Genomic DNA, 23,324 nt, shown 5'->3' with positions numbered 1-23,324 from the left:
TTACAGCATTTTTAAACTTTCACTCCGATCTTCATTGAATAAAAAACAGTCTTGTCTGCAAGTCTTAATTAAAGTTATAACATTGACAGTTTAAATCTGTTGCTAATTTAAAACCACTGAAAGTTTAAATTCGTTTTGCGGACAACAAAACCATGTGCGAGGTGGTATCTAATTTTCAACGGCCATTAAAATAAAAACATCCTTTGTATTTATAACCATGACTAATTTATCAAAAAGAAGAGTTCAGTCTAACTTCATCGTTGACTAACCTGCTGCCTCTTTGTCAGTTTAAAGTTGTTACAAAACCATCCGTGATCGGCGCATCGGCTCTTAAAATGTGGCTTGTATTAAATTGCGTACATACAGTACATTTTCTGTACAAATGTGCATGTATCAAAGTGGTGGAACGAATGTGCAACAATGAAAAGGCAGGGGTAAAAGTATGTTGCCTTCCCATGGTCCCATTAGGCATTCTCATCTCACCCGCCTATTTTAATGTCGTTTCTAAATTGTGTGCAATATAGACTAAGTTTAAGTTATCTCACTAGTTGTGTTTTGGAAACATTGAAACACTGCGCTGACATTTTCTAAACAATTTTAAAAAATTGTTAACATTAATATTAAAATACCATTGACATGATGGCAAGTAGTTCACATCCACGGAAACGAAAGGCATGGACAGTCAAAGAAAAATTGGAAGCTTTGGACAGACTGAAATCAGGAATGAGCCAAGCGAAGGTCTCAAAAGAACTAGGAGTGGGGGAATCAACATTAAGAGGGGTGGATCAAAGATGAGGAAAAATTACGATCAATGCTAGTTGAACTGGATGAAAGTGAAGGCCTGGAAAGGAAGCACCTAAAAACTGCCCAGGATAACCAACTACATAGAGCAATATTTACGTGGTTTACCCAAGACATGCTAACAGCATGCCAATTTCCGGTGACATTATAAGGAAACAAGCGGAGAAATTGAAGAAGGATCTTGATTTTAGATGCTCGGGTGAGGACGCTTCTGCACATCAAGGTAACGAATTTAAAGCTAGCAGTGGATGGCTTAATCATTTTTAAAAACTTCATGGCGTTCGCACTCTACAGATATAAAAGCTTGTGACGAATACCTGCTAAAATTACAAGAAATCATCATCGAGGGTGGCAATGCTCCGGAGCAAATCTATGAAGCTGATGAAACCGGCTTATGTTACCGTATGCTGCCAGATAGAACACTTGCTTCTAGGACCGAAGAACAAAAGGTTGAAGGTTTTAAGGTGATAAGAGAGAGTGACAATACTTTTTGCGTGAATAAAACCGGTTCACATAAACTTAAACCTCTGTGCATAGATCAATCCAGGTCACCTAGGGCTTTCCACCATAAGAACATGGATTCGCTTTCATTCATTTATCACCATTCAAAAAATGCCTGGATGACATTGGATATTTTCGAGGAATGGTTTAATAAATATTTTGTACCAGCTGTCCGGACCCACCTACACAGACAAAACCTGGAGTCAAAGGCATTGCTCCTACTTGACAACTGTCCCGCCCACCCCCAGTTGAGACCGTAACCAGCAAAGACGAGAAGATAAAGATGAGCTACCTTCCTAAGAACACAACGTCCAAAATACAGCCTCTCGATCAAGGCATTATAGCCACATTTAAAATGAACTATTGTAAAGCCTTAGTAAAGACAATTGTTGAGGACAACAGTAGCATAACGGATGTAATCAAGAAATTGAATTTGCTGGATGTATTTAACTTAGGCGAGACAGCCTGGCTAGAAATCATTCCTTCAATGATAAAGAAATGTTGGCATCATGGTCTCAACAGTGCTTTTGTTACTGAAAGCAATGACAACCAAGATGAGGAAGAAGATGAAGATGAGAACAACTTTGAAGGTTTTATGGAAGAGGCCATGGAGACAGAATGAGTCTACAGGGAACTTATGGCTCAAAGTGGGATAGCTGATTTTCAAGAGTGGATGGAGGTGGATGCTATGTGTCCAACCTATGAACGACTTACAGATGTAGATATAATGTTGCCCTTCAACCACCTGGTGCCTCAGAAAATGTGTCTAACCCTGAGGATAGTGACGAAGAACCCTCGGAGCCACCACCCAAAGCTGCTGATGCGGTTGTAGGGTTAGAGATTGGTCTTAAGTGGCTAGAAAGCCAGGATGTGGATAGACTGCAAGTACTGCAGTTAAAATCCATAATTGACCTGGTGAAGAAGAAGGCTCGCAGTAACATGAAGCAACAAAGTTTATAACAAGTTTTTTTTAATTAAAAAAATTTTAAGAGGTGCATCTTAAATAAGAAAGTGTCTTGTACACCAAAAAAAGGTATTTACCATTTTATCAATGTCTCTAAAATTTGATGACTTTACCTTTTTTAGCTTCATTTTAATCTTTTCTGTAAGTAAAAACTCCCATCTTCAAAATGTTTTCAAACTATTTAATAGTTAACAGTTCATATTACTTAACAATCTATTTATAATATAGTTGGCTAAGTGACAAAGTTGCCCATGCTCCTATTTGCTAAAATACCAAAATCCTTTTTTACAACAGTTTGTAAGGATGTATAATTAAAATTGTTTTCTGATATTTTATGTGAATTTTGCATTTTCCTAAGCATTACATGCAGTCCAAAGGATTAATGTATGATGAAACTTAGCCCACATGGTTGCATTTAGTAGTGTTTAGTACCTGTGTTGTTAATACACTGTATCTTTTAAGTAAGCTTATAAAATAATTGTTGTAATTAAAGAAAGGAGATACAATTTAACCATTGTAGAACAGATTTTTTTACTGCATACATCGTGTTAGTTTTAACAAAAATGATTTGCTATTAATAACGGAAATGCTCAAGGCCAAAGCAAGTTCGATATAATGTGGTTTCACCTATAATGCAGTAAGATTTTTTGGCTCCTGAGGACCACGTTATATCGGGGTAGAGGTGTAATTATTTTGGTGGGGGGGGGGGCGGTTGCATAGGGAAGCTACCACTTTACTAAGAGGCACAGTCAATAAAGGTGACTGGTTCCCAACAGAATTACTAGTAAATTGTGTACTTTAAGCTTAGCAGAAGCCAATTGGTCAAAGATAAAGTATTGTCTGCTAGTTTTGCAGGCTAAATTTGTATTTCCATAACTGCATGTGTTCTATATAATCCATTAAAAAAGTCTAACAGGTTGCATAAGTGCCTCCCACTTAAGTATTAGACTGTCTCAAGTTTCATTCATTTATTCTAAATCTAACTTAAAAATCAAAGGGTGGATCTAATTAAAACAGAACTGAGGTTAATCATGATTAGTTTTGCCTTGTCCCCATTAAGAACATTGTATGGAATTTGAAAGACATGACATTCCTCCACAATGAAGTGTACAGTATTGCTGTCTTTTGCATAACTGTAAATCTGGCTATTAAAGTTTAACAAATTCTAGCAATTACTATGTTCCCTGGTCATGAGCTAACTGTGCTTCTCCTAAAACTTGTGAATTGTTTAAGAACACCTTATTAGATGCCCCAAAACCCACAATCAAGGAAGAAGGCTGTATTGGATAAAAACACGACCTGGTTTAGAGAGGAAGTGAAGAAAGCTATAAAAAAATTTTTTTTAATGGAAGAAAGGGAAAGTTGATAGTAATAAATATAAATTAGAAGCTAGGAATTGAAGAAAACTGCTTAGGCAATCAGAGTTAAGGACAATAAGATGTCATTTTATAAGTATATTAGGAACAAAAATAATTCCTAACAATGGTTTTGGTCCATTCCTAGATGGAAATGGTAAAATTGTCATAAATAACGCAAAAAAATTCTGTTCTGTATGGGGGGGGAAGACATGTGATGTAGTCATATCATGTGATAACACACTTTCCATTCCACTAGTATCTCAGGCAGATGTTAAACAGTAGCTACTAAAGTTAGACATTTTAAAATCAGTAGATCTGGATAACTTGCTTATGAGAGTTTTAAAAGAGCTGGCTGAGGAGCTTGCTACACTGTTAATATTTTCAGTAAGTCCTGGAACACTGGGGAAGTTCTAGAAGACTGGAAGAAAGCTAATGTTGTGCCAATGTTTATAAAGGGTAATAGGGATTAAAAGGGGTGACCTGAGTAATTATAGGTTTGTCAGTCTGACATTGATCTCAGGCAAAATAATGGAGTAGCTGATACAGGACTCGATTAATAAAGAATTAAAGGAGGATAGTATAATTAATACCAGTCAATATCAGCTGGGTGGTCATTGAACGATCGTCACCAGCCATTGACCAGCAGGAGAATAGTAAACAAGGGATTTACAATTTAATGACAGTTGTGCAAGCACCGCACAATGGGGCCTGCTCAACTCTATGACTAAATTGTACAAGACCACACCAGGGAGGTTGCTCAATCCTGTGACTTAACAAGGCCCACCAGGCATGCCTGAGCTAGTGTCTTCCTGGTACATGGACTGAGGATATAAAATAGGGGAAGTGGTATCATGCTTTGGGCCTTTCTCCTCTCACACCTACACTGGAAGCAACAAGAATGCTGGGAAGACAAAGACTTGAACTGAGGAGACTGGTCCCTGGCTTAAAGGACAAGCCTTTGTACTAAGAACTGTAACACCTAGTGGTATGACAAAACTGCTTGATCCAAATAGTGCCTAGTCTAATAAGGTTTAAGATTTAGATTGTGTGCTTACCTTTTATTTTCTTTGGTAACTATCTCTGACATATTCTGCCTACCACTTATAATAATTTAAAATCTATCTTTCTGTAGTTAATATATCTGTTTTATATTTTACCTAAAACAGTGTGTTTTCGATGAAGTGGTTGGGAAATCTCAGCTCAGGTTACAAAGGATGATGTGTGCCCCCTCCACATGGAGGGAGGGGCGCACTAGGTAATGAACTTCCATTGGTCAGGCTTCTGACCAGGGAAAGATGGTACAGTTGTGGAGTCCAAGGCTAGGGGCTTGGGAGATTTTCTGGTGCCTTTCTCTGTGTGATTCGTGAGTGGCTCAAGCAGCATTCATGCAATCTAGCTGAGTGTGGGGCTCCACAGGCTGTTGTGCTGAGTGATAACAGCACCTGAAGGGGTTTGTTGCATGTCACTAGCAAAGCATTGTGAGAGAAAGCCTGGGCTGGAGAGTTAAGGGGGCACAGCAGTAGGCCAGTTCCAGGTTGTACCCTGGGGATCCTGTCACAGTGACACCAAAATGGGGGAGTAATAAATAACGAAGAGGACCAGTCACTGATACAAAATGATCTGCATTACTTGGTGTACTGGGCGCAAGCAAACAATATGCATTTTAATATGGCTAAATGTAAATTGTATGTATCTGGGAACAAAGAATGGGGCATTCTATCGTGGGAAGCAGTGACTCTGAAAAAGTTTGTGTGTTGTGGTGGATAATCAGCTAAATGTGAGCTCCCAGTGTGATGCTGTAACTGAAAGGGCTAATGCAATCCTTGGATAGAAAAACTGGAAGCTTGAGTAGGAGTAGAGAGGTTATTTTACTTCTCTGGATTTGGCACTGGTGTGACCTCTTCTGGAATACCGCATCCAGTTCTGGTGTCTCCAATTCACAAAGAATGTTGATATGTTGGAGGGGTTTCAGAGAAAATCCACGAGAAGGAGTAAAGGGCTAAAAAGCTTTATGGTGATAGACTCAAAGAGCTCAATCTATTTAGCTTTACAAAGAGACGGTTAAGGGGTGACTTGATTACAGTCTATAAGTACCTGCATGGGGAACAGATATTTAATAATGGGCTCTTCATTCTAGCAGGGAAGGGTATAAATACAGTCCACGAGCTGGAAGTTGAAGCTAGACAAATTCAGACTGGAAATACATTTTTAACAGTGAGAGTAATTAACCATTGGAACAACTTACCAAGGGTCATGGTAGATTCTCCATCACTAAACATTTTAAAATCAAGATGGGGTTCTTTTCTAAAAGATCTGCACTAGGAATTTTTTTGGGGAAGTTCTATGGCCTGTGTTATACAAGAGGTCAGATTAGATGATCATAGTGGGCCTTCTGGCCTTGGAATCTATTATAACATTCTGGGTTTAATAAAAAAGCACATTAAGAAATGCATCATGTTGGAATCAATTTGCGTTTTTAAAGGAGATTATCTGATTGCAAAAATATTGTACAAATTCGTCTTCCTCTTCCTGTGCACCAGCTGTGTCAGTGCCCCTTTCTTGAATCCCCTCATAGGCTTTATGTCTTCTATCGTATCAGGTTTAATCTCTTTACCTTCAGAGCCTTGCACCGTTACGGCACTGCCTCTTTCTCCTAATCACATCTTTCATCTCCTCCCACACTATTACCTCTTACACTTCCAGCAGCCTCCCTGTTCTCATCTGCCAAATGCTCTCCCCTCTACTCCTTTGAAATGTGCTTTCATGATCAATGTTGTCCCTTTATTATCTCAGGATGAATTGTTCTTCTCTGTATTGTAGCTCTACTTTGGGGTAGACCAAAAGAAACCTCTTACTCATTTGTAAAGACGGGTGTGCCCTTAAAGCTCACCATAAATATTTAATAATATTCGCTAAGAGGACTCTCTTCTTCAATTCTTCCCTTTAGCTGGCCTGTGGACAGTATTCACGTTGGGTGGAGTAGGAAGTAAACCAGCCCCACAGCAGGAACAGTCATCACCTTTAGCTAATCAGAGCCTTCTGCTTCTGCTTGTGCTAGCTAATTTGACTGATGCTCCAGATACACCAAACCCATACAGACAAGCTATTATGTCCTTCAAGAACACACAAGGTTTGTACCTTTTCTTAATCTTCTAGTGTGAATAGAAGCAACTGAGGCATTGTGTTATCCTGGCTTCTAAACCATTTTTCTTATCAAGGTGTGCTATAACAGGTTCTGTCCTGTAAACCTAGGAAATGTACAGAAAGGGAGTTTCTCTTCCACAGGTCCTGTGAAGTTCCTGAGCCAGCATGTCTCAGCCCATGAAACTTAAAAGACACTGTGGCGAGGGAGGCGGGGGGGAAGGGGCACAGTTTAAACACTGAAAGGTACTGTGCAATTCAGTTTTGGAAAATGGAGTTCCTATAGTTTGCTTTCTTGCAAAGTTTTTAAGACCTTTTCTCTTCTGCATGGCTCTGCAACTTCACAAGATAAAAATAGAAATGGGAAGGTGAGGGGGTGGGTGGTGGGGGGCAAGTCAGGTAGCCAGAAGGATCCTGTTGGCCTTAGGAACGCTATAGGACATGGGGGATCTGGGCAACCTGGACCATATTTCATTGGTTAGTTTTATATGCATAGATGTGAACTTGTTTGTAGCTGAGGTGGTTTGACACTTAAAGTTTTATACTCCTTTAAACTAGTTCACTTATTTAAGCAAGAAATTTTAATCAGCTCAGCATGATCCGGAGCTGCTTTCATTATCCAGAAAAGCTCTTAGTCCTCACAGGGTCCTTGGGCTACCGCTGCCCTCATTTCATAATGTTATTCTTGGTGTTGCTGTTTTAAATGACGTGCTTACTACTTGCAGTGTTTCTGTAATTTATTTAGACTCATTTTTAAATGTTGGGAAATGTATCTGCATTGAACAATTAGAAAAAACGAATTCTGCTCATCCCAATGATAACCAGACAATTCTTCAGATTAAATTTATTCCTCTGGAAAAACTGGGAGGCAGGGAAAACAAACGTGCATGACAACAATGTTTGCCCCTTTTTCCAGATCACCTAGTCAACGTATTCCTAAATGATCTGGAAAAAGGGTAAACAGTGAGGTGACAAAATTTGAAGATGACATAAAACTACTCAAGATAGTTAAGTCCCAAGCAAACTGCAAAGAGCTGCAAAAGGATTTCACAAAACTGGGTGTCTGGGCAACAAAATGGCAGATGAAATTCAATGTTGATAAATGCAAAAGTAATGTACACTGAAAAACATAATCCCAACTATACATGTAAAATGATGGGGTCTAAATTGGCTGTTACCACTCAAGAAAGAGATATTGGAGTCACTGTGGATAGTTTTCTGAAAACATCAATTCAATCTACTGCGACAGTTAAAAAAGCGAATAGAATGTTGGGAATCATTAAGAAAGGGATATATAATAAGACAGAACATATGATATTGCCTCTGTATAAATCCATGGTATGCCCATATCTTGAATATTGCATGCAGATGTCGTCGCCCCATCTCAAAAAAGATCTATTGGACTTGGAAAAGGTTCAAAAAAGGGCAACAAAAATTATTAGGAGTATGGAACGGTTTCCATATGAGGACAGATTAATAAGACTGTGACTTTTCAGCTTGGAAAAGAGACTACTATGGGGGCGGGATATGATAAAGGTCTATAAAATCATGACTGGTGTGAAGAAAGTAAATAAGGAAGTATTATTTACTCCTCCTCATAACACAAGAACTAGTGGTAACCAAATAAAATTAATAGGCAGCAGGTTTAAAACAAAACAAAAGGAAGTATTTTTTCACACAACGCACAGTCAACCTGTGAATTCCTTGCCAGATGATGTTGTGAAGGCCAAGAATATAACAGGGTTCAAAAAAGCACTAGATAAATTCATGGAGGATCGGTCCATCAATGGCTATTAGCCAGGATGGGCAGGGATGGTGTCCCTAGTCTCTGTTTGCCAGAAGCTGGGAATGTGTGACGGGATGGATCACTTGATGATTACCTATTCTGTTCATTCCCTTTGGAGCACATGGCATTGGCCACTGTCTGAAGACAGGATACTGGGCTAGATGGACCTTTGGTCTGACCCAATATGGCTGTTCTTATGTTGTTAAGAAGAATTATAATGGAAGCCTTGTTGCAACTTTAACTATATAAAGGGTCTGAATATAATACAAGAATTATCTTTTTTCATTATGAAAATACCCTGTCTAATTTATTGGGGATGAAACCAATAGTGTTCTAGAGAAATTACTCTGAAACCTGTAGAATTTAATAAAGAGTAACTACATCTTTTCTATAGAATTTTTAAAACCATTCTATCGAATATAATACAGATTATATCCCTGCTATTGAAGTCCATAAATAGGTTTGGAAAGATTATCTGTCTTTATTAAATTCTTTAGGACTGTTCTTCCATAATGTTTTTAAAAGATTCTTTTGGTAGTTTTTGGCAATTTTGAAAACAGGTTTGTAAATGTCTCTATAACAAAACTGGTAAAGAAAAGTTGCAACTGTTAGTGGTTTTGTTTAGTAATTCACACAGCTCGAGCCTTGAGACATGTAGAATTCTCAGCTGACAATAGCATCTAAGTGCTCCTTTAGTAAAGTGTGTTGAATTAATCTGCTTCTCCATCTCTAGCTACACTTAAATTTTAAATTTTAATAAAAAATATTGTCACAAAATAGCAGTTTTGGATTAATGGAATACAACCTGACAATGGTTTATTCTGGGAATATGGAAGGAAAAGGAAGAGAAAAGTAGTGGCTTTTTTAAAAACGGGAGTGTTTTTGATGCACAGGAGTTTTTGATATATACGCTGCACTGATGTAAAGGTTTATTAAGAAAAGTTAAAAAGCATGGTAGAGAAGTGCAGGACTGCTCATTTGAAGATTAAATTCGTATTGGCTTGCATTTCTTTTCCATAGGAGCATAGCTGGTGAGAATGTTAAAGTCACCACTGTTTTCATTGTGATATAATGCGTAATATTTGATCATTATCTTGCTTTTATGAAAAATAGAGGATTCACATGCAAAGTATTAGCTGTTCTCCAGCACCCCTAATATGCTAATTCAGAATCTACTCTTAATCTCTCCAGGACTTAAAGTTCTGATCGCTTTGGAAACTCTATAGCTGACGCTGTTACGTTAACAACGTTAAAACTGCTTAGTCCAATTTTTCAGCTTTTGAAAGCTTGGTATCGAAAGTAATCAACAAATCAGCCCAGACACACACACACATGCTTGCCTACCTTCACCATGGTGATCACAATTTTAAAAAACCACAACAAAAATGAACAAAGCCGCCCGCTAGGTTTTCCATTCTATCTTAAAAATTACTCTGGGCAAGAGAGCAAGTGTTATCTTGAAAGGCTGCTTTAATTTTTCCTGGTGCTCCAGACAGCTCAGCTTCTCTGAAAATAAAGCTATGTCCAGTTGACTTAGTGCAGCATTCTGGAAGCTCATATAGCAAGAAATATCTTTTTCCATGTATCCACTTACAAGTTTTTTTATTTTAAATGGACATTTCTGAGCTGCTTATATCTCAGATATAATTGAAAAGTCGCATCGTTCCACAAACATCATAGAAACACACAGAAATCAGTTTTCAACCTTTTTTACTGTTACTTTCGTAATATTCTGTTCTGCTTCCATTTCTACCTTCACCTAAGTTATGCCATATACACCACAACCACCTGACACGATTTTGAAGGAGTTAAACTGTGCTAAGTGATGTTTCAAATCACATTAGCTAATCTAATTTAAAACAGCACACACCTTTCTTTCTAGTCTAAACAAGGCCTATATTATGGCCATTGAACATAGATTACTTAGGGTACGTCTACACTTAAAATGCTACAGCTGCAATACTGTGATGCTTCAGTGTAGACACTCACCACAGCAATGGGAGGAGTTCTCCCATTGCTGTAGTTAATCCACCTCCCTAAGAGATAGTAGTTAAATTGAGAAAATTCTTCTTCTGACCTAGCACTGTCTGCATGGAGGGTTAGGTCGGCATAGCTCAGTCTCTTTGGGGTATGGATTTTTCACAACTCTGAGAGACGTAACTAAGCCAATTTAAGTTTTCAATGTAGACTAGCCCTTTGAAGGATTAATACATACCAGTAAATACAGATTTGATACTCGTAGAGCACTGTAAACTAAACCCTGAAGTTGGATCATTTTGGGACTAGAAACAAACCTACTCCTTCATGTTTCCTTGGAATTCTAGCTCTCAAGAAAAGCCCTGTAGCTTCACCATTACCCAGCATTTCCTGAGGTCCCTTCTTTTCTTACCTTGAGAGTCAGGAAGGGAAATAAAGGGTGACAAGGTAGCTTTGTTACAGGCATGACTGACTGTGAGTTGGAGGGAGGAGCAAGAAAGACTAATATGGATATAAGGAAGGCTCACCAGTTCTCATGTGTGAAAACAGTTGTAACTTTGACATAACTAAAGTTTTATGAGACTTGGCTAAGGTTTATGGACACCAGTAAAAGTTGAACCAAGACTGACTGACAAGATTATTTCTGCAGGTATTTAGCTCCAGTTCTTTCTGTGGTGCCTGTGTCAGACATGAAAGTTTCAGAGTAGCAGCCGTGTTAGTCTGTATTCACAAAAAAGAAACGGAGTACTTGTGGCACCTTAAAGACTAACAAATTTATTTGAGCATAAGCTTTCGTGAGCTACAGCTCACTTCATCAGATGCATTCAATGGAAAATACAGTGGGGAGATTTATATACACACACAGAGAACATGAAACAATGGGTTTTATCATACACACTGTAAGGAAAGTGATCACTTAAGATGAGCTATTACCAGCAGGAAGGAGGAAAACCTTTAGTGGTGATAATCAAGGTGGGCTATTTCCAGCAGTTAACAAGAATGTTTGAGGAACAGTGGGGGGTGGAGTGGGGAGAAATAACATGGGGAAATAGTTTTACTTTGTGTAATGACTCATCCACTCCCAGTCTCTATTCAAGCCTAAATTAATTGTATCCAGTTTGCAAATTAATTCCAATTCAGCAATCTCTCGTTGGAGTCTGTTTTTGAAGTTATTTTGTTGAAGGATAGCCACCCTCAGGTCTGTAATCGTGTGACCAGAGAGACTGAAGTGTTCTCCGACTGGGTTTTGAATGTTATAATTCTTGATGTCTGATTTGTGTCCATTTATTCTTTTACGTAGAGACTGTCCAGTTTGACCAATGTACATGGCAGAGGGGCATGGCTGGCACATAATGGCATATATCACATTGGTAGATGTGCAGGTGAACGAGCCTCTGATAGTGTGGCTGATGTGATTAGGCCCTATGATGGTGTCCCCTGAATAGATATGTGGACAGAGTTGACAACGAGCTTTGTGAAAGTGTCTGTAAAACAAACAGAAGCCGAGGTGGTAATTTTTTTTTTAAAATATGTTTTTGGTTTCTTTATTCCAGATAGCACTGCTTTTCCTTCACCAAGTCCACATGCTTTCCAGATTAATTTTAACAGTTTATACACAGCTTTGTGTGAACAGCAGAAATCTGATCAAGCAACTCTCCTTTTATACATATTACTGCATCAGAACAGCAATGTTCGGACATATATGTTGGCCCGCACCGATATGGAAAATCTTGTAAGTATTGTACTGCATATTTAATACTTAATATTTGGCAATTGGGGTTGATTTGTGGAGGTTTGTGTATGGTTGTGTGATGTTATTCAATACTCTGGGGGTAGAGAGAACCTCTGTAGAACAATGGATTGTGAATTACTTGTCCATGATTCATCATGTCTTGTTTATATTATTATGCTCAGCATGTGACTGGATTAAGAGATAGCACGGATAAAAGTGTAAATCTCTGGAATGTAAGCAAAATTGATAGGAAAATTTAATATGTTTAAAATGGGGGGGGAGAGATTGGATAGAATAAGAATGGCATGGGTGGGCCAACATTGCAGGAGAGTTAAGACCATAGGTGTTTAGTGACCTGTGATATACAGGAAGTCATGCTATATGATCTGGTGGTCCCTTTGCATCTTAAACTCTATGACTCTGACATTTTTAACAGGGTTCCAAAAATACATTTGCAAACTTGCATGTGCAGAAACCTATATTTGCACAGACAGATTCAGTATCAGCATGCAGCTCCACATGTGCTTGTATAATGTGACATGTTGTAATAGGCCTATATAAATTTGGGCCTTAGTGACATGATGGTCTTCCATTCTTTTTAGATATAAATATCATTAGTTGATATTTTTAATGAATAATGTGAGGAGAAATCAAAAGGAAAACTTTGAATTCATATAAATAAACTGTGTTTCAAGCTTTCATTAGCCAGGAAACTATTAGTCAGCACAGATCTAAATGTGTTAGAGTGTCAACAGGTAAAAATTTGTGACTATTTGTTAAACGTGTGATGAATTGTCCACACTTCTTATGGTATTTCCTAGAATAAGGAGCACAGCTTCGACAATGTCCTCCAAACTGTTCCTGAGTTGTTATTTAACTGGGATAGCCTCTCCTGACCATGGTAGAGCCACTTCTGCTCAAATTGGGCAGCATCTTCTGAAGCCACTTACTAGCTTTACCCCTTTCCTGTTTTCAGGTGTCCTAACTCAGGAGCAAAAAGAAAAGGAGTACTTGTGGCACCTTAGAGACTAACAAATTTATTAGAGCATAAGCTTTCGTGAGCTACAGGTCACTTCATCGGATGCTTATGCTCTAATAAATTTGTTAGTCTCTAAGGTGCCACAAGTACTCCTTTTCTTTTTGCGAATACAGACTAACACGGCTGCTACTCTGAAACCTGTCATTAACTCAGGAGCATGAGAGGTGGTGTCCACCCAGAACAGCTATTCTAAGATCACCATCTTTTCTCTTCTGCTCTTCCCTCTGCTGCCCTGTTTGTGCATGCACATACCCCACATTTAAAATACTACGAACAGACCTCTTGTGCTGCTTTTCCCCACCTCTCTGTTAAGGATCAGTAGTGAGCAAAATGCTGTGATCTTCATTTCAGGCTCTTAAACTATTCCTGCCTAATGATCCTTATTGGACAATTTTTCCTATCCCCCTCACACACTACAGTTGGTTTGATATAGCCCAAATCTGTTGACCTTCAGGATATGCTCAAGAAACTTAATCAGTTTTATTATTTCCAGTTAATTATACGCAGACTGCAAAGCTAAGTAAGTTTTAACTGCAGAGTGTAACTACTTGGCTTATTAATGTAATGAAAGTTGAACTGTTCTGGAGTACAGAAATAAAACAGGCAATTCTAAAGGTTCTAGGAGGGAGGGTGTCAAAGTTTAGTTCGAAATGTTATGGTAGCAAAAACTTTCTAACTGCTTTGAATTGAGATCATGACTTGGACTGGTCCGGAACTTTTTTCAACAAAACATTTTTTAGTCGGGAAAATGCTGTGTCAAAACTGAAATATTTCATGGAAACATTTTGCTGGGGAGGTTTCTTGTCAAGGTGAAGGTTAAAAGAGAGACCTTCCCCAGAATACCCAATAGTCTGGTGATTTAGGACACTAACCGGAGATGTTGGATAGACGTAGATTCAAGTTCCTGCTCTGCTTGATTCAGCTATTGGCTATTCTGGCGTTGAGGAGGTGTGTGGCTCCTCTCTCTTATTTTTCATGAAAAATTTCGAAAGGTCTGTCTCATTCCAATGCAAACCTGAAACAAATGCCCTAACCTTGAATTTTGTTGTGAAATTAATTTTTTGTTTTCCAGCAGCCCTAGCTGCGGCTAATGGCCAGTGTGATCCTACCTGATCTGTGGTTCTGTAGTATGGCAGTTTACAGAACATCACTTTTTTATATACTGCAGACATGCTGGCAATCTTTTATGCAAATCTTATTTTATAAAAATTCTTGTAAGGATGAAATTGGATGTCTCAGGGATTGGTAAAAGAAAAGAGAGCCTTTCATAGTTAGATAACCTAACAACCTAGGCTGGATTTCAGCGGGCATCTGAAGGCTGTTTGGGGACCTGTATGGAATGTGTTTGGTCTCAGTCCGATTCCTAGTGGACAGATAAGGACATGATGAAAATTAACACTCATAGGCACACTTGTTGGCAAATTCAGGAAAGAAGCCAGTTACTGAACTGCCAATGAAGACTTAATTCCTCTCTATCCCCCCTTACTTGAACAGTCTAGGTCAGGGCTGAGTCACTCTGGTGGATCAGTTCTGTGGATCAATAGCGGCATTAAGTTTCCAGGCTGTCAATGCGACAGGCACTAAGTGTACTAGTTTTCTGTCTCTGTGGAAAAATATTCATAGGTTTGGGGGGTTTTGCTACTTTTTGCTAGTTTTTTTAATTATTTAATATATATTTTGTGGACTTTGGACGTTTCCTTAGGGATTATATGTCAGAACTACTCCAGATCTTTTATTCTGTGATATAGAATCTCATGGTGTACTATCCTCCTTCCTTCCTCTCTCTCCCAATAAAGTCAGCTGCCAAAAAGCTGCTTGAAAGCCCAGAAATAACATGCAAAGGAAAACATCTTGCTTTTTGAAAAGCTGACAGAATTGAAGAAAACATCACTGAATAATCGCATATATTTATATATGTACCAGGGTATGAAACTGCCTGTTCTGCCCTATAACAAGAACAAGTAAAAAATTACTTAGATGGGTTAGGTGTCTTCAAATTGGCAGGGTCTGATGAAATAAAATACTCAAAGAGCTGATTGTGGAGATATCTGAGCCATTAGCGATTTTCCTTGAAAACTCATGGAAGATGCACAGATTCCAGAGGACTGGAAGAGAGCAAATATGATGCCAATCTATAAGAAGGGGAATAAGGGCAATTCAAGGAATTACACACCAGTCAGTTTAACTTGCATACTGTAGCTGGAAAGATAATGGAGCAAATAATCAAGCAATCAATTTGCAAACAACTAGAAGATAATAAGGTGATAGGTTTCAGAGTAGCAGCCGTGTTAGTCTGTATTCGCAAAAAGAAAAGGAGTACTTGTGGCACCTTAGAGACTAACAAATTTATTAGAGCATAAGCTTTCGTGAGCTACAGCTCACTTCCGATGAAGTGAGCTGTAGCTCACGAAAGCTTATGCTCTAATAAATTTGTTAGTCTCTAAGGTGCCACAAGTACTCCTTTTCTTTTTGCGAATAAGGTGATAGTAACAGTCAACATGGATGTGTCAAGAACAAAACATCTAAAACTAACCTAATAGCTTTCTTTGGCAGAGTAACAAACCTTGTGGATAGCGGGGTAGCAGTAGATGTGGTATATCTTGACTTTAGTAAGGGTTTTGATACTATCTTGGCATGACCTTCTCATAAACAAACTAGTGAAATAGAGCCTAGATAGAGCTACTATAGGGTCGGTGCATAACTGGTTGGAAAACAGTTTCCAGAGAGTAGTTATCAGTGGTTCAGAGTCAAACTGGAAGGGCGTATTGAGTGGGGTCCTGCTAAATATGAGTCAACAGTGCAACACTGTTGCAAAAAAAGCAAACATCATTCTGGCATGTATTAGCAGGAGTCTTGTAAGCAAGATATGAGAAATAATTCTTCCGCTCTACTTCGCGCTGATAAGGCCTCAACTGGAGCATTTTGTCCAGTTCTGGGTGCCACATTTCAGGAAAGATGTTGCCAAACTGGAGAAAGTCAGAGGAGAGCAACAAAAATGATTAAAGGTCTAGAAAACATGACCTATGAGGGAAGATTGAAAAAAGTTGGGTGGTTTTGTCTGGAGAAGAGAAGACGGGGGGGGGGGGCGGGGGCAGGGAATATGATAACATAAAAGGTTTTTACAAGGAGGAGGATGAAAAATTGTTTTTGTTAACCTCTTCCATTAAGACAAGAAGCAATGTGATTAAATTGCTGCAAGGGACATTAGGAAAAACTTCCTCACTGTCAGGGTAATAAAGCACATACATTTAGCAAGGGGCATCCCTAGTTCGTATTTGGAAAGAAGATCACTGGGAAGTACTCTCAAGTTGTTGCAGGAAGCGATGCTGGTGTTGCAGTAGGTGGCACTTTACAAAGCCAGTGCCTCATCACAGTGTCATGGAACAGCTTTTCAGATATAAAAACAAGCTGTGTATTACTTGTGTTCATGAAAAATGTTGACTCCTTCTGTAAGGAGAAGGATTGTTAACCCAATTTGCAAGGCTAAATATTGGTTGGGTAATTGCCAATCAATATTAAGTACGCTAAATGTAGTTTCTAATGGATACAGTAATTCTTTGTTTTGGGTCCTGTACGGTTGTGCGGAGTTGCTATGGACTATTCATTAGTTGCCTCTCTCCTCCCAGAAATGATTGGATTTAAGGAATGGATGAGATGATGCATTTTTATAGAATATGATGATTTGTTATAATTTTCATTGGCAAAAAATTGGTATGAGCGTATTGATCATAAATAGTCACACCATTGTATATTTTGTCATATACTTTAGATAAGATGTATATAAAAACCTTCTTTTTCCTGGTTAAATAGTCTCTGGCCCTGGACTGACTATAGTATCTATAATTTCAGTGTCTGTTTTTATTTGGCCCACATTTGGGGGATTAGAAGTAATTTTTTAATGGTGAATTCTTTCTGTAAAAATGTCAGCTGATTAAAGACAGCTCAGCGACAAGGAAAGAAGTAGTAGGCCCAGTAGAGATGAGTTAGTGGGCAAAATTTGTGTAAGGTGGGCCCATTGTGAAAATAAATGGTTTATTATATGTTTTCGCAGTTTCTTTCATGTTTTGTAGAAGTAAAGGAGTTTATTCAATGAATATCAGTACCACATATGCATAGAATAGTATAAGGCAAGATCTTTGAATGAAAGGAGCATGTTAATATCTTATTTTTAAATAATGGATTTATAAGCATAAATATATTTCATATAGAAATATTTTTATTAACTCTAGTATGTGAAAATGCATTTATTAAGAAGTCTGGAAGTAAGAATTTTGGTTATGCTTAAATGCAAGAGATCTCAACTGCACTTAAAATATTTTATCTGTGATCAAGCCCTGGTGTATATTGTGATTTAGCAATTTTTTTATTAATGATAATTAATAAAATTTCGGTACTACCCACTGTGTGCACGGTGCTGTCCACACACAGAGGCACACATATAAAGACTGTCACTTCCCTGAAGTGCTTACAAACTAACACAAGATATAGTATATGAAGGAGGAAAAAGAGAGAGACAAAAATGTGTATTTTAATTACCACATTAATCTCCATTTAATACCTGCAACCTAACCAAAATTTGTTGGCTAATTTCTTATAAACATTATAGCAGGACTGGGCCTTGAAGAGAGTTTGGAGAAGGAAAAGGTATGAATAGAGCTGGTGGGGAATTTTCCGACAAAACAAAGCTTAATCGGAAAATACTGATTCATCAAATCCAAGATGTTTTGTGGAAACATCTTGGTTCATGAACTTTCATCTAATCACATGCAGGTTTTTGTCACAACCCTGCCTGATTCCTGGTAGGCTGCTGGGGACACTGGGCTTCCAGGTTCTGTGGCTCCAGGCCAGCCCTGCTATGTGGACTGCCTCAGGATGGGGACTGTGGAATCCTGGATCCCTAGCCCCAGGCAGTCTGCACGGCTGGGCTGCCCCAGAACTGCAGACTTTAGGAGCTCCAGAAGCTGCTGACTGAAACTGATACAATTCTTGTCAATTTCATAACTGCAGCAGTGATACTGATCAGATGCATGTTAATTTCAGTAGCAACTGGCAGGGTCCTGGGAGAATATATTTAGTTTTGCAAAGGCCATGTGTCAGTGTTTCAGAAACAAAAATGTTTCAGAATTTCTGGTTCACAGGAAATTTCAAAATATCAAATTTTGCGGTGAACCAGAAATCTTAAGGTTCAGATGGATCCACTTATGAATCATTTCAGATTCAATATGCAAAGGACAGCATGGAAGAGGTCACAATAACAGTTGTTAGGGAAGCAAATGGGTGTTAAGTCTGGCCTAATTCCCAGAGCAGAGGAGGCTTGGGCAAAATGCTGAGAGATAAGGATATGTAAGTAGGGAGGGGCACAGATATGAAAGGCCTTGAAGGTGAGGACAAGGAAGTTAAATTTTGCAATGAATTGGGGAACCTGTGGAGGGCTTCAAAGAGAAGGTGACATGATCGGAATAATAATGAAGAAATCTAATTTTAGAAGCTCTGTTATAAATGGAGTGTAGGGTGGAAACAGGGGTGTCTGGTTTATTTCCAAATTACTGCTGATTGAGCTGATATACAATATTTCACACAGTGTCAATAAGGGTGCTTTTAGTTCAGTTATCCCTGCACCTTTAGTGCCATGGGTGCTTCTTGAACATGAATACACTTCTCCAGCTATGGTTTATGAACTAACATCCTTTCAAATAGAGATAATATGTATCTTGGGCGGTTCTGAAGCAACATGTGTCCCAGATGTGCTTGGTACAGTGTTATTCATCACTAACAAGTCTGCTTGACAATTATTACAAGGCCCTATAACTTGCATGGTAATATATTAAATTTTGATTATAATAAATATTAACAGGTTTCAGAGTAGCAGCCGTGTTAGTCTGTATCGCAAAAAGAAATGGAGGACTTGTGGCACCTTAGAGACTAACAAATTTATTTGAGCATAAGCTTTCGTGAGCTACAGCTCACTTCATCGGATGCATTCAGTGGAAAATACAGTGGGGAGATTTATATACATAGAGAACATGAAACAATGGGTGTTACCATACACACTGTAAGGAGAGTGATCACTTAAGATGAGCTATTACCAGCAGGAGAGCGGGGGTGTGGGGGAGGGGGGAAACCTGTTGTAGTGATAATCAAGGTGAGCCTTTTGCAGCAGTTGACAAAAACGTGTGAGGAACAGTGGAGGGTGCGGGGGGGAATAAACATGGGGAAATAGTTTTACTTTGTGTAATGACCCATCCACTCCCAGTCTCTATTCAAGCCTAAGTTAATCGTATCCAGTTTGCAAATTAATTCCAATTCAGCAGTCTCTCGTTGGAGTCTGTTTTGAAGGGTTTTTTTGTTGAAGAATTGCAATAAAGGGAAAATTTAAAAAAAAATTTTTGACAACGTAAAGAAACTGTTTCTGTGCTTGTTTCATTTAAATTAGGATGGTTAACATCAGCATTTTTCTTCTGCATCATAAAGTTTTAAAGCTGTATTAAGTCATTGTTCAGTTGTAAACTTTTGAAAGAACAACCATAATGTTTTGTTCAGAGTAATGAACATTTTAGAGTTATGAACAACCTTCATTCCAACCTGTTCATAACTCTGAGGTTCTGCTGTATTTTAGTTGGAAGCAATTGGAGCTGTGAGCTCAGGCAGTAAGCCTTGTGTGAGTAGTTTAGAATTTTTTTTCTTTTTCAGTTGAAAAACTTGTGAAAGACAGAAGAAGCCAGTAATAACACTAAAGAGTTCTAGGCTTCATGTCAGAAAAACAAATGTCTTTATTCATTATCTGCTTATCTTATGCTTAAAAATATCAAAGAAGGGGTGATCTAGATGGCAGTGTTCTGTGCTACCATCCAGGAGAACTGAGTCCTTCTCTAAACTAGGTTTCAGAGTAGCAGCCGTGTTAGTCTGTATTCGCGAAAAGAAAAGGAGTACTTGTGGCACCTTAGAGACTAACAAATTTATTAGAGCATAAGCTTTCGTGAGCTACAGCTCACTTCATCGATGAAGTGAGCTGTAGCTCACGAAAGCTTATGCTCTAATAAATTTGTTAGTCTCTAAGGTGCCACAAGTACTCCTTTTCTTCTCTAAACTAGTTCTCCTTGCCTCAAGGCAGGAATTCCTGGGAATGCAACAGAGAGCGAGTGAGCACACGTTGATTCTGATTGGAGATGGGAGATGAGAGTCTCGCATTCTTTAACAGAAATGCTGAGTTTCTGATGAAGGAATTGTAGTGGCATCTAATGCTGGTGAGAGTTGTGTCCATTTCAGCCATAACAATGGTGCTTGTTGTATTTAGGGATAGATAGAAATGAAGAGCCATTTGCTCAAGCATATGGGGAAAACTACTTCCCACTGAGGGATGGGGAAATAAATATATTTTATTTTTAGCACTGATATTGTGCTATCTGCAATACAAATGTTATAACAATGTTGTCTTCGTTTCAATGATCATGTAGTTCAGAGAAGAAAATCTCAATCCCTACAATTGCACGATGTAGAAAAATGAACTGTTTTTAACAGCAAAGAATTGACTGTTTGAAATCCCTAACTTTTGAATTTATAGAGAAAGATGTTTGGTTCTAATGATGGGAAAAAAGTGTTTTTTAAAAAAGTCTCATTCTTTCCTGTGGTGTTATCTTCATCCTGGTTAACGTGCCCCAGAAAAGGTATGTGCCAGAAACCTATAAAGACAACCCACTGGTTTTATAAGACACTGTAAAAATGTCTTTCGTGTGTCGAGCCAAAACAAACTGTTTTGGAACTTGGTGATTATAACAGAACATTTCTGGTAATTTTAGAGGCATATGATGCATTCAGAGTACTGGCTGGTCACCAGAAAAGGTTTCACATGATTCATCCTGCTATGTTCGGTTTGTTTTTTAAAACATCAAGCTAAGTCTTTAAGCATCTATAATCTCTTAGGAAGAGTTCTCTGTGCCTCATTCACTCTTGGAAATAAGAATCTTCTGAAGTCCTTTTACTATATTATTTTGTGATTTAGGAATCATGGGAAGGGGAAATTATACTGAGCCAATGTAAAGCTAATATTCAAAGAAATGGTGAAGAGACAGTATTTGCATCTGGATTAAGTTTAGGCTGGAGTTTGAGGACAAATCAAGACTAGAGTTTAGGTGCTAATTCTGTGGCAATGAAATCCTGTCAGCCCTTCTTTCAAGACTTTGGTTCAAACTGGCCATCTTGTGGAAATGTTGCAAGACCTTGGGCTGAACTCTCATAAGAATGGGAACACTGAAACACTGGCAGTATATGAATTAGAATTGGAAAAACAGGCTTTTATTGGTTTTGAATCCAACCCAAATTGTTTTTCAGATCTGAGGATGCTAATTTGGTCACCTCCACCCCTTTAAATTCCAAGAGGTTTGGATTAAGGTGCAAGTTTTTGCCCTCCTCTGGTTGTACAATGATTCTGAATAGTGCAGTTCAAACACTGTCTAGCTATGATGGATGGGACAAAACCATTTCAAACCATCGTTCTGTGTTGACTAAACCTTTGTAAAATGTTGTGAGGAAGATGATTGAGCCCCGTGTATTATAGTTAGGCAAACTGTGTTTCAACTGAGTTAGCCGTGGACTGGTATAAATTTGGTTCAGCAAACAGTTTTTCTATCAGATGGGAGATGGAATTTTCAGAGCCTTATAGTAACTGGTGTGGCTAGGAATTCCATTGATTAGGAATTAAAATTCAATGTCTCACTACAAGAAAGAATATGTTTAGACTTTTAATGACTCTCACGGAGACATAAAAAGCAGATGGAAGGCGTTTGAGCATTTTATATCAGTTGTTAGGGGTGGCTATTTCAGGAGGGAAAGGATGCTGTGATATTATGAAGGACAGGATGACACAAGGAGGGTTTTAAACCTTTTGTGTTTATTGTTTGTGATGTTTGAAAGGCTAAACTAATGCATTCTTATTTTTCCCCTGAAGGTTTTGCCAATTCTTGAGATTCTCTATCATGTTGAAGAAAGGAATTCACACCATGTTTATATGGCTCTTATAATTTTGTTGATCCTTACAGAGGATGATGGCTTCAATCGATCTATTCATGAAGTGGTGAGTTACTGTTATGGTAAATAACTCTTAGAAAATAAAAATCATTTAGATGTTTATCTGAATAAAAATGAGCTTGCATGTTTTAGGACAATAATTGTCTCCTCAGCAGAACTGATTTACAGATTAAATTTGCTCTTCAACATTTGAAAATATATACTCATTTCCTACAGGACTAATTAAAAGAGGGTTATAGGTTTCCTTTCAATAATCTTTGTTTAGTGATGTGTACAAATGATTTTCCTGCCACTAGAATAACTTTGTTCTTCTCTGGTGTTTCCTCTTTCCAACTGAGCATGGAAGTAGGCAGGCAGGTTGCCTCAAGGATACTGCCAAGGAAGAAAAAGAAATAGAATGATGGGTAAACAGTCCTATGCTTTCACAGCAACCTTACTTAAGCAGCTTATATTTCAACTGAAGGGACTTTAGTGGGAGTTTTTATTTCCCAAACTGGATGTAACTTCCTTACTTGGCATCTCCGGTCTGTCTTTCGGCCAGATTAATATCTTTTTTATATTAGCCATATAACATGGTCCAAATTCTGAATAGATTTCATTGGCCTTGACCAGCTATGCTGGAGACTGACTGGGATGATCGTTCTAGTTTCCTAGCTTGTAAAACTATCACAATGTAGAAGAAGTTTTATCTAATTTTATCTGATTTTTGGCTCGGACATGCAAAGTATCTCTTGGGATTATGTGATGCATTGATTCATAAAGGAGAAGTGAAAAGCTGAAAGCAAGTGTTCAGGTAGTTAAACAGAATCTTTCTTACAGGTAAGTTTGTCCTGTCTTAGCAGGAATGTGACTTTTTCCCCAGGTTATCAAAGTGATAGAGATTTATAAAAACCCGAGAGAGAGAATTTTGGTCACAAATTTCTGTAGCCTTGTAGGAGATAATGTAGATCTATCTGTAGAAAACAGGAGGACTTTTTGTGTATGTGAAATTCCTTGGGACT

General features: G+C 38.3%; 1 protein-coding gene across 3 annotated transcripts in view; it reads left to right on the top strand.

Annotated features, from left to right (window-relative positions):
- The window catches only part of DYM (dymeclin), a 389,914-nt gene that overhangs the window by 172,924 nt on the left and 193,666 nt on the right, over positions 1–23,324 (top strand). For all 3 annotated transcript variants that reach the window (XR_006281709.1, XM_038401598.2, XM_043515244.1), the window contains exons 10-12: positions 6,572–6,754; positions 12,082–12,260; positions 22,244–22,369. Coding sequence is in view for 2 of the 3 variants with exons in the window: in XM_038401598.2 (XP_038257526.1) it covers positions 6,572–6,754; positions 12,082–12,260; positions 22,244–22,369 (488 nt within the window). In the remaining variant the exon portion in view is untranslated. The remainder of the gene's footprint in view (positions 1–6,571; positions 6,755–12,081; positions 12,261–22,243; positions 22,370–23,324) is intronic.

This window comes from Dermochelys coriacea, chromosome 5 (assembly GCF_009764565.3).
Source record: "Dermochelys coriacea isolate rDerCor1 chromosome 5, rDerCor1.pri.v4, whole genome shotgun sequence".
In the NCBI taxonomy this organism is placed as follows: Eukaryota; Metazoa; Chordata; order Testudines; family Dermochelyidae; genus Dermochelys; species Dermochelys coriacea.
This window is presented reverse-complemented; position numbering and strand designations above follow the sequence as displayed.